Source organism: Anolis sagrei, chromosome 5 (genome assembly GCF_037176765.1).
Source record: "Anolis sagrei isolate rAnoSag1 chromosome 5, rAnoSag1.mat, whole genome shotgun sequence".
Classification (NCBI taxonomy): domain Eukaryota; kingdom Metazoa; phylum Chordata; class Lepidosauria; order Squamata; family Dactyloidae; genus Anolis; species Anolis sagrei.
Genome location: NC_090025.1, coordinates 195,139,770 through 195,152,183, shown reverse-complemented (window position 1 = coordinate 195,152,183; position 12,414 = coordinate 195,139,770). Strand labels below are relative to the sequence as shown.

At 43.8% G+C, this 12,414-nt stretch overlaps 1 protein-coding gene across 2 annotated transcripts in view; it reads left to right on the top strand.

Moving 5' to 3' along the window:
* The window catches only part of LOC132775588 (uncharacterized), an 85,198-nt gene that overhangs the window by 32,976 nt on the left and 39,808 nt on the right, over window positions 1–12,414 (top strand). For both annotated transcript variants that reach the window (XM_067469369.1, XM_067469370.1), the window contains exons 2-6: window positions 2,466–2,612; window positions 2,827–2,930; window positions 4,990–5,098; window positions 6,039–6,155; window positions 9,636–9,697. In XM_067469369.1, coding sequence (XP_067325470.1) covers window positions 2,466–2,612; window positions 2,827–2,930; window positions 4,990–5,098; window positions 6,039–6,155; window positions 9,636–9,697 — 539 coding nt within the window. The remainder of the gene's footprint in view (window positions 1–2,465; window positions 2,613–2,826; window positions 2,931–4,989; window positions 5,099–6,038; window positions 6,156–9,635; window positions 9,698–12,414) is intronic.

Sequence of the window (12,414 nt, the reverse complement as noted above, 5' to 3'; positions counted from 1 at the left end):
ATGTGTTAAAGACTTCTGATATGGAAAAGCGGTTAGTTAAATAGAGCTCGAGTTTTAAGGAACATAAAGAAGGCTAGTGTTGCCTTAGTTCAGAATATAATTCAGCCAAGAGTGGGTAAAGCAAGTAACATTTTTGTGAATATGAAACTTTGATAGTTTATTCAGAAAAGTTAACCAAGTAAATAATACTGACTGTAAGCCTCAAGATTGCAACAAAACACAAATGTAACCACAAGCGTTGGAGCCAGAAGTTATAAATAAACTGTGTTACTTGGTTATACACAAGAGTGTTTCATTGCCTGTGATATAAAGTACAAAGGTTTAACAGCATACAGAAAGTCCCAGCCAATATAAAAGAAGAAACTGAATCAGTATAAGGCAAAGAGGTTTTTAAAAAGAGGAAATAGTCTCTCTCCCTCGCCACAGAAGGTAAAGGGGAAAATGTATGGGAAGAAAGGAAGGGAGGAAAGGGGGACGAAAGGAAAAGAAAGAAAGGAAGAGTGAAAAGAAGGAAAGTTATGAAGAGAGGGAAGGAAAGAAAGAAGGGAAGAAAAGGAAGAAGGAAAGAGAAAAAGAAGTGGAAAAGTGATAGGGGAAAGAAGGAAGGGGTGAAAGAAAAAAGAGGGAAGAAAGGAAGAAAGGGAAGGAGAAAAGATATGAAAAGAGGGAAGGAAAGAAAAAGGGAAGAAAGGGATGAAGGAGAAAAGGAAGGGGAGAAAGAAAGGAAGAATATCGAAAGAGGAAATGGTATGAAGAGAGGGAAGGGAAAAAAGAAGGGAAGAAAGGGATAGAGAATGGAAAGAAAGAAAAGGAAGGAAAGGAAGAGAAAAAGAAGGACGGTAAGATAGAAAAATGGAGGGAAGAAAGGAAGGAAGGGAAAGGGGAACGGTATGAAGAGAGGGAAGGAAAGAAAAAGGAAAGAAGAAAGCAAAGAAGGAACAAAAGAAGAAGAACAGAACAAAAGGATGGAAGGGAAAGAAGAAAAAGGGAGGGAAAAAGAAAGGAGGAGAAAGGAAGGAAGGAAAGAAGGAAAGAAAAAAGAAAGAAATACAGGATGAACGAAGGGAGGCAAGAAAGAAAAAAGAAGGGAAGGAGGAGAAAGGAAAAGAAGCATAAAAGGAAAGAAAGAAAGAAAAAGATAGATGAAGAAGGCATACAAGGGAAAGGGGGAATGGGTAACACTGGGTGGATGAAGGAGGAGGAGGAGGGGGAGAACAACAACAACAAATGGATATTTGAAAAAGGAGACAAAGGAGGACCTGATTCTTGCAGCCCAAGAACGAGCTATTAGAATCAATGCTGTCAAATTCATAGTTGAAAAGTCGACAACAGATCCCAAGTGTAGACTCTGCAAGGAAGCAGGCGAAACAATGGATCACATCCTCAGCTGCTGCAAGAAGATTGCGCAGACAGACTCCAAGCAGAGGCACAACACCGTTGCTCAGATGATTCATTGGAACTTGTGCCACAAACACCATCTGCCTGCGACAAAGAACTGGTGGGACCACGAGCCAGAAAAAATAGCAGAAAATGAACACGTCAAAACTACTCCGGGACTTCCAAATTCAGATTGACAGAGTTTTGGAGCACAAGACTCCCGACCTCATGATCGTGGAAAAATACAAAGTGTGGATGTTACAATCCCAGGCAACAGCAGGATTGAAGAGAAACAACTGGAAAAGCTGACACAATATGAGGATTTAAAGATTGAGTTGCAAAGACTCTGGCACAAGCCAGTCAAAGTGTTCCCAGTGGTGATCGGCACACTGGGTGCAGTACGAAAGATCTTGGCCTGCACTTAAACACAATCGGCGCTGACAAAATTACCATCCATCAGCTGCAAAAGGCTATCCTACTCAGATCTGCATGCATTACTAGCCAATACATCACACAATTCTTGACACTTGGGAAATATCAGATGTGTGATCAAATACAAAAGCCAGCAGAGTGATCTTGTTTGCTATGTACTAATCTTGTTGTGCATAATAATAATGTATTGTCGAAGGCTTTCATGGCCGGAATCACTGGGTTGTTGTAGGTTTTATTGGGCTGTATGGCCATGGTCTAGAGGCATTCTCTCCTGATGTTTTGCCTGCATCTATGGCAAGCATCCTCAGAGGTAGTGATGTCTGTTGGAATTAGGAAAAGGGGTTTATATATCTGTGGAATGACCAGGGTGAGACAAAGGACTCTTGTCTGCTGGAGCTAGGTGTGTATGCTAATCAAGGTGGTCAGTTGAAACATTCACACCTAGCTCCAGCAGACAAGAGTCCTTTGTCTCACCCTGGTCATTCCACAGATATATAAACCTATTTTCCTAGTTCCAACAGACCTCACTACCTCTGAGGATGCTTGCCATAGATGCAGGCGAAACATCAGGAGAGAATGCCTCTAGAACATGGCCATACAGCCCGATAAAACCTACAACAACCCATAATAATAATACTTGTTGTTGTTGTCCCCAGAGTTTCCCAGAGACCTGGATCACCGGAGAGGGTCCCTATGCGACAAGCATTGCGCCGCCAGAAACAACATCCATGGAGACCCCGGGGAAGCGCATTCAGAGTCACACCACTATGGGCACGGCTTCCTTACGCCCAGGATGCTGCCAGGTAAATGGCTGAAGATAATAATAATAATAATAATAATAATAATAATATGTAACGTGATTTTTGTTCCTGGGTTAACAATGTCATTTCCCAATTGGTTCTATCATAAAACATGGGAAATTTTTTTTATCAAACTGCAGAAACTTTGATTGATCCTGGGAGTTGTAGTTTCCCCAAGGTCATGAGCCTCCTCTGTGTTTCCTTCCTTCCTCCCCAGCCTGCCCGCTTCACTCAGAGGAAGTGCAAACGTGCGACACTTGCCTGGTGAAAATCACTGCGGAGAACGAGGTGGAGGCGCACAAACTCTCCAACAACTACAAGGTGGGTATGTTTCCCTCCTTCAAAGGAAAGTGTGGGTCCCTCCTCCGAAAGGGCGGGACCAGAAGCATTTTTGCATTTAAGACGCAGCTGAAGACCTCTCTCTTCCAGCAGGAAACCTTTCAAGGTCATTTTAACTTGTGAAGTTTCACCTGCAATTTACCTGTGCATACTAGCCATGGGCAAGCCATGGTTCTAAAGTACTTACAAAACTAGAGGGCGCTGCTGCTTTGCTTCTAAAGTGTGGCTTGGATATACAGCCAGCCACTCCACATTGAATTAAGGACGGGGAAACTAATGCTCATCTGACCTACGAAACCCTATACGATTCCGGCCCAGCGTATCTGTCCGAACGCATCTCCCTTTACGTCCCATCTCGGAGTCTGAGATCCTCTGGGGAGGCCCTGCTCACGACCCCGCCTCTGTCACAAGTGAGATTGGCGGGGATGAGGAGCAGGGCCTTCTCAGTGGTGGCCCCTCACCTATGGAATTCTCTCCCCAGGGAGATCAGATCAGCAACATCCCTCCTTTCATTCAGAAAGAAATTAAAGACGTGGATGTGGGACCAGGCGTTTGGGCACTCTGGTAGATGAATAAGGGACTGTGACGATGGATAGGAGTTGGACAAGGTGGAACGAAATATGAACTCTGAGTTGGCGAACGCTGTGTCTGAGATTGGCTATTGATTGTGTGATATATTGTTGTTTTTAATTGTTTAATTGTTGACCATTTAATTGCTGGTTTTATATGTTATTGTATTTGTGTAGGCACCAAGATGTACCTTTTGAAAGCCGCCCTGAGTCCCCCCTCAGGGGTTGAGAAGGGCGGGGTAGAAGTACACGAATAATAATAATAATAATCATCATCATCATCATCTTCCTTTCATGTTTCATGTTCCAGGCATTTTTGGACTGCAGCACCCATCACTCAAAGGCCAGGTTGACTAGGGGTGATGGGTGTTGTAATCCTCGATCACAGATAGAACCATATGTATTGTTGAAGGCTTTCATGGCTGGAATCACTAGGTTCTTGTGGGTTTTTTTCGGGCTAAAGAGCCATATTCTAGAGGCATTCTCTCCTGACGATTCGCCTGCATCTATGGCAAGCATCCTCAGAGGTAGTGAGGTCTGTTGGAATTAGGACAATGGGTTTATATATCTGTGGAATGGCTGGGGTGGGGCAAAGAGCTCTTCCCTGCTGGAGCTAGGTGTGAATGTTTCAACTGACCACCTTCATTAGCATTTGAAGGCCTGGCTGAGCCTGGGAAAATCTTTTGTTGAGAGGTGTTAAGATGTGCCTGGTTGTTTCCTCTCTGCTGTTTTTGCTGTTGTAATTTTGGAGTTTTTAAATACTGGTAGCCAGATTTTGTTCATTTTCATGGTCTCCTCCTTTCTGTTGAAATTGTCCACATGCTTGTGGATTTCAGTGGCTTCTCTGTGTAGTCGGACGTGGTGGTTGTTGGTGTGGTCCAGCATTTCTGTGTTCTCAAATAATATGCTGTGTCCAGGCTGGTTCATCAGGTGCTCTGCTATGGCTGACTTCTCTGGTTGAAGTAGTCTGCAGTGCCTTCCGTGTTTCTTGATGTGTGTCTGGGCAATGCTGCTGTGTTTGGTGGTCCCTACGTAGACTTGTCCACAGCTGCATGGTACATGGTAGACTCCTGCAGAGGTTTGAGGATCCCTCTTGTCCTTTGCTGAACGAAGCATTGGTTGGATTTTCTTGGTGGGTTTGTAGATTGTTTGTATGTTGTGTTTCCTCATCAGCTTCCCTATGCGGTCAGTGGTTCCCTTGATGTCTGGCAAGAACACTTTTCCTCCATATGTGTTTTCATAGTGGAGATGATTATACTATATCAGGTATGGGCCAACTTCGGCCTTTGCTCCAGGTGTTTGGGACTTCAACTCCCACCATTCCTAACAGCTGTTAGGAATTGTGGGAGTTGAAGTCCAAAACACCTGGAGGGAGTGCCAAAGTTGGCCCATGCCTGTACTATAAGCTTAAACTGGTTTCCAGTAGCAGAATGTGTATTTCTCATGCTTTCTCTCTCTCTCTCTTCTTTTAGTTTGGCTTTAAGAAATGGAAGAGCCACGTGACGGAGCGGCCCTGGGAAGACCGCTCCGAGATCGTGAAGGAGCTCTACTCCGACCTCAACGTCGTCCGGAGCCCTTCAGGTACGGCCAGACTCATGTAGGAAGTTTTCTGTCCAGCTTGATCAGCAGCTGGACTGGTCCAAAGAGCAGCCTTTTTGAGCCGTGTTGCATTAAATAAGCCATTCATTGCAAGCTGCTGGTTTAACTTAACTATATACCTGCCAATGGCAATGGGCCAGGTGGGATTCATATGGGAGAGCCAAACAATAATAATTACTGTATATACTCAAGTATAAGAACCCCCACGACCAACAGAAAATACTTACGGCCATCCAGTCCAACTCTCTTCACCAGGGCAAGAAAACGTAATCAAAGCCCTCCCGACAAAGAACCATCCAGTCATCAATATATAGATAGATAGATATGATTCACACAGATATAGTATCATAGATTTGGAATGAACCCCTTATTTATTTATCGTGTCAGGAGCAGACCAAACAGTTTATTTATTTATTTATTTGTTTACAGCTTTTATATTCCGCCCTTCTCACCCCGCAGGGGACTCAGGGCGGATTACAGTGTACACATATATGGCAAACATTCAGTGCCAATTTTTGACATACAACATATACAGACATACATAGAGGCTATTTAACTTTTTCTGGCCGCCAGGGGAGCTGTCGATTTCATCGTCCATCTGCGACGCTGATGAAGCACTTCCGCATTCCCCGCATGCTTCCCCGCTGGAATGCTTTTGCTGGAGTCTTCTTGATGGCCTCATAAATCAGTTAATTTAGCCTCCCCACACTTTAAGGTGGTACCTAATTTTCCTACTTGACAGATGCAACTGTCTTTCGGGTTGCAAAGGTCGACAACAGGCTACACAATTGGTTGGAAACCCACTCCAACCCGGGCTGGCTTTCAGTTATTCCAACCTATGTCTCTTCAATACCTTCTATGTCTGTCTCTGGAGGGTGTTGGAAGCCTCCCCTGACCACCCATGTGCTTGCGATCTGCCTAGGCTCCATGCTGACATTTGGGAACCTGCTCTACTTGCTGTTCTTTGGATGGTGGCTGGCCTTGCTCTATCTCCTGGTCTCCCTCCTGATGTTCCTGACGGTGCTGGGCGCTCCATACGGTGAGTGACAAGTTTTTGGGACTGCCATAAATTCTTTTAAAACTTTTAAAATAATTAAAAATGTGCTTTAATTTCATTCACAATGAGACACAGTATTAGGCACTTTACCGAGAAAGAAGGGAGACTCACAGGCTCGAGTTACACAGGGTACACAAACAAAGGGGATGTTACATCTCACTCAGCATTCACACACATACACACATTCACTCATCATCATGCATACATTGCCATCTATTCTTCCTTCTCCTGGAAATGAGACGTCGAAGTAGTCCAGATTGTGTTCCCAGCAAATCTGCCATTCTGTGAATATACCATCTTCCTCTATCGTTTGGAGATCGGCAGGTGGACCAGACTCCTCTAGTCTGCCACAAGTTTGGAAGAGTAAAGTGTTTCTTAGCTAGCAGTATTTCTTGCTGATGTTCCAACTGACTCTGTAAATGACTGAAACAAATGATTAACTCTTGGTGTTGCAACCCAGAGCAGGAAACTGGACCCTGAGACAACAATCCACCACGCTTGGCTTCAGGAAAACAATCCTTTTTTATTGATGAAAGATGAACACAAAATAGAGGAGAAAATGCAAAGGTAAAAAGCCACAGTAAAAATCAGCAACAAGAAATGTCCATAAACAAGATCACGAAACCCACAGCTAAACTGCTGAATCCTGGAACCTGTTAGCAAATCACTAACCGTACTTAGGGCAACTAGAAAACCTCCGAGGAACAAGGCTACTTGGATCAGGAGACCTGCAAACGCTGGCATATGAATCTGGAACGATGCCTGGTCTGAAGCTGTATTCAGGGCAATCATATTTAAGGCCAAGAAATCTATTGCGAGACACGGCTGAAGGTTTTGTTTGGATTTCCTTCAATCTGGCTGACCTGCGTAAACATTGGGCTTCTCCTCGACTCTGCCAAATCTGCCCCCACCTGTCCTCATTAGGCAGGCCAGGTGCCTGATTCTCCGGAGAGCTAAAACTGGGAGGAAAAGGGAGTGATCCGTCTCCGCTTGGCCTGGAATGTATGTTCTCATGGGAATCTTGTTTTTCGCTTTCCAAGGCTGTAGGATTTGCACTACTCAACTCATCATCATTTAAACTGGCCTCAGGATTCACATGGGCATCAGGAAATACAATCAGAGAGTCAGGTTCAAGTTCGCACACAGGCTGAACCCCAACACTTGGTGGAAAACAATGTAATGTTTACATTACCAGAGACAATTGCATGTTTTAGCTTCCTGTCATTCATTTACACCTTTCAGAACATGCTGATTCCATCAGCTCCCGATAGATCTTGGATTTTCTTCCTAAAATTGGTTTTCCTTAAGAAGCCTTGTTAGACTTCCTTAAATGATGTTGGGTTTACTTCTTAATGTAAGGAGCCACTGCCTGGTCATGTAAGGGTAATGGGGAAAAGTTGGCCATAGAAAATAGTGTCTTGTTATCTTTCTATGGTCAACTTTTCCCCATTACCTTTTGGGTTTTACGGAAAATCAGTTGTCAACCCAGCTAGGCTTTAGCACAACTGGTTAAACCACCAACTGTAGTCAATCTTGTCAGTCAAAAGGCTGCCAGTTCGAAGACCGGGTCACGGTGAGCTCCTGGCCTTTAGCCCAGCTTTTGCCTATCTAGTGGTTTCCTCATCTTCCTTAACTTCAACGAAGTGACATAGGCTATGCTTCCAGAATATTAGCAATAGCATTTTGTCAAGCACAATCGTTCCGTGTGAACATTTCCTCGTTTTGAGAATGTATGCATCCTAGCCATTGAGGAAAGAAAAGGAAGGCGCACACCTTTTTATTCAGACAGGCTTTTAAAGATGGGGGGGTTTAAGATCTAGTCATGGGCTGCTGTGATTTTTCACTGTTTTGATGGACTTTAACTGAATTTATTTTAGTGTTCATTTTAGTGTTTATTTTAGACACCATGGCACTCATCAACCAGAGGTTCCCAGAAGACATCACGGCTCTGTTTACCATTGCCTCACCACCAGCTACTTTCAGTGGGACAATGAGTTCTACGAACAGAAAGATGGTGTAGCTATGGGGAGCCCTCTCAGCCCAGTCATAGCTAACTTCTACATGGAACACTTTGAAAAACAAGCCCTGGAAACAGCATCAGATATGTGGATGACACCTTCACCATTTGGAGCCATGGAGAAGAAGAACTCAACAGGTTCCTGGACCATCTGAACAGCATCCTCCCAAACATCCAATTCACAATGGAAAAAGAAAATGAAGGAAGACTGCCTTTTCTAGATGTCCTAGTCATCTGCAAACCAGATCAACAATTAGGTCACACCGTCTACAGAAAACCCACACACACAGATAGATATCTACATCAAAACTCCAACCATCACCCAAGTCAACAAAGAAGCACCATTAAAGCCTTGGCAGACCATGCAAAAAGAATCTGCGAACCCCACCTCCTCCAAGATGAACTGAACCACCTCAACTGGGCTCTCCAGGCCAATGGAGACTCCACCTCAGACATCAGAAGAGCTGCAAGACAACTGAGAAGAAGCCACGAGAGTCAAGATGAAGATCCACCCAGAGGGAAAGTGTTCCTGCCATACATCAAGGGAACTACTGACCGCAGAGGGAAGCTGATGAGGAAACACAACATACAAACTATCTACAAACCCACCAAGTTAATCCAACAAATGCTACGTTCAGCAAAGGACAAGAGGGATCCTCTCCCCTCTGCAGGAGTCTACCGTATACCATGCAGCTGTGGACAAGTCTACATAGGGAACACCCAATGCAGCATTGACCAAACACGAATCAAGGAACATGGAAGGCACTGGAGACTACTCCAACCAGAGAAGTCAGCCATAGCAGAGCACCTGATGAACCAGCCTGGACACAGCATATTATTTGAGAACACAGAAATGCTGGACCACTCTCACAACCACCATGTCAGACTACACAGAGAAGCCATTGAAATCCACAAGCATGTGGACAATTTCAAGAGAAAGGAAGAGACCATGAAAATGAACAAAATCTGGCTACCAGTATTAAAAAACTCTAAAATTACAACAGCAAAACAGCAGAGAGGAAACAACCAGGCACATCTTAACACCTCTCAACAAAAGGTTTTCCCAGGCTCAGGCAGGCCTTCAAATGCTAATGAAGGTGGTCAGCTGAAACATTCACACCTAGCTCCAGCAGAGAAGAGCTCTTTGCCCCACCCCAGCCATTCCACAGATATATAAACCCATTGTCCTAATTCCAACAGATCTCACTACCTCTGAGGATGCCTGCCATAGATGCAGGTGAAACGTCAGGAGAAATGCCTCTAGAACATGGCCCTATAGCCCGAAAAAACCCACAAGAATCTATTTTAGTGTTGTTTGCATTTAATTCTATTACAATGTTTGCATTTTTGTGTGTTTTGAATATGTGTTGCCCCTTAACTTGTTTTTGGATTGTGTTTTTCTTTTTCTCTTCGCCCCCGAAACCTGAACGCTGATGGATATCCAGGAAAGCTTTGTTGGAAACTTGCAGGATATTTCCTTTGGCCTTTTGGGAAAGTGATTCAGAAGGTAAGCAGGAGCATAAAACAAGCTGGGTAATCAAATGCATTTGATGATTTGACAAAGTCGTTTTTCATGGGGGCATCTTGTGTTCCTCTGCAGTATCTGCTAAAGGAGATCTTAAGTTGTGAACAGGTAACACTATATGGCTGTATTACCACCAAATAGATGGTTTATGGAGACACATATTAAACCTAATACAGAATTTGGGACAATGATGCCTGGCTCGAGAGCAGGACGTGTGAAAAAGATCTTGGAGTCCTCGTGGACAACAAGTTAAACATGAGCCAGGAATGTGATGTGGCGGCAAAAAAAGCCAATGGGATTTTGGCCTGCATCAATAGGAGCCTAGTGTCTAGATCTGGGAAAGTCATGCTCCCCATGCTCTATTTCGCTTTGGTTAGACCACATCTGGAATATTGTGTCCAATTCTGGGCACCACAATTCAAGAGAGATATTGACAAGCTGGAATATTGTGTCCAGAGGAGTGTGACTAAAATGATCAAGGGTCTGGAGAACAAGCCCTATGAGGAGCGGCTTAAGGAGCTGGGCATGTTTAGCCTGAAGAAGAGAAGGCTGAGAGGAGATATGATAGCCATGTATAAATATGTGAGAGGAAGCCACAGGGAGGAGGGAGCAAGCTTGTTTTCTGCTTCCCTGGAGACTAGGACGTGAAACAATGGCTTCAAACTACAAGAGAGGAGATTCCATCTGAACATGAGGAAGAACTTCCTGACTGTGAGAGCTGTTCAGCTATGGAACTCTCTGCCCCGGAGTGTGGTGGAGGCTCCTTCTATGGAGGCTTTTAAGTAGAGGCTGGATAGCCATCTTTCAGGGGTGCTTTGAATGCAATTTTCCTGCTTCTTGGCAGAATGGGGTTGGACTGGATGGCCCAGGAGGTCTCTTCCAACTCTTGGATTCTATAATAATAATAATAATAATAATAATAATAATAATAATAACCATCATCATCATCTATATGAATAAAAATGTAATGATCGTTTGTGGGATTCAGATAATTCAAAAACGACTGGACAAATTGACACCAAATTTGGACACAATACACCTATCAGGCCAACAAGTGACCATCACTCACAAAAAACACTGAAAAACACAGCCAAAAAAACAAAAAAAAAACCCTGTATATACTCAAGTATAAGCCTAGTTTTCAGCCCCTTTTTTAGGCTGAAAAAAAATCCCCTCGGCTTATACTCGAAACAAATCCCCCGAAACAAAGCAACCTCAACCCGGGGATCCTTGTCGTATCATCATTTGGATTATATTTTGAACTGGATACCATTTGGACTTAATTCTGGACAGTACTTGAAGATAATTTATGCTTTGGTTACATCCCGCTTAGATTACTGCAACGCTCTCTACGTGGGGTTGCCTCTGAAGACTGCCCGGAAGCTACAGCTAGTCCAACGCTTGGCAGCCAGACTACTAACGGGTGCTGGGTACAGGGAGCATACTACTCCGCTGTTACACCAGCTCCACTGGCTGCCAATTAGCTTCCGAGCACAATTCAAAGTGCTGGTGTTAACCTATAAAGCCCTAAACGACTCCGGCCCTGTTTACCTCTCCGAACGTATTCTCCCCTATGAACCATCAAGACTATTAAGATCGGCTGGAGAGGCCCTGCTCTCGGTCCCACCGGCCTCACAAGCGTGTCTGGTGGGGACGAGGGACAGGGCCTTCTCGGTGGTGGCCCCTCGACTCCGGAACTCTCTCCCACTGGACAGAACCTCCCCGTCTATCCTGACATTCAGGAAACGGGTGAAGACGTGGCTGTGGAGACAGGCTTTCGATGAATGAGACAGCACCCTAGGATTGTGGATGGAAGATGAGGTATACTTGTTTTAAAATGACGACTGACCACCGTAGTTTTAAATATAGTTGTTTTTTTAAATGTGTTATTGTAATTATGAACTATGATATTTTACTGATTGTATGTTTTTATGGTTGTAAACCGGGCTGAGTCCCTCTAAGAGGTGAGAAGCTCGGTATAGAAAACTCTCTGAAATAAATAAGAAATAAATAAATAATTTACTGTCTCAAGGACTACAAGATAACTAAGTAACATTCAGTTTTGTTTTGTGATTCATGTGCAGTGTATTTACACGCTGTATGTTAACACAGTTGTGTTTTGATAACACTTTGCAACTTGTGTTTTGTTATCTGCTTTGAGTCCCCTTTGGGTTGAGAAGGGCAGAATATAAATACTGTAAATAAATACATAAATAAATAAAAATAAAGAAGTTTGATACATAAATGACTATCCACCCCCCACCGCAAATAAATTGTGCCAGCATATTGTTGTTGTTGTTGTTGTTGTTGTTGTTGTTGTTGTTATGGCAGACTGTTGGTGCCATGCATCTTTGCAAATAATAATGAACATTGGCTTTTGTACGTCTTAGTAAATATCTCTAGATCAGTGTTTCTCAACCTGGGGGTCGGGACCCCTGAGGGGGTCGCGAAAGGGTGTTAGAGGGGTCGCCAAAGACAATTGGAAAACACAGTATTTTCTGATGGTCATGGGGATTCCGTGTGGGAAGTTTGAGCCAATTCTATCGTTGGTGGAGTTCAGAATGTTCTTTGATTGTAATGAACTATAAATCCCAGCAACTACAACTCCCAAAAGTCAAGGTCTATTTTCTCCAGGCTCCACCAGTGTTCACATTTGCTCATATTGAATATTTCTGCCAAGTTTGGTCCATATCCACCAT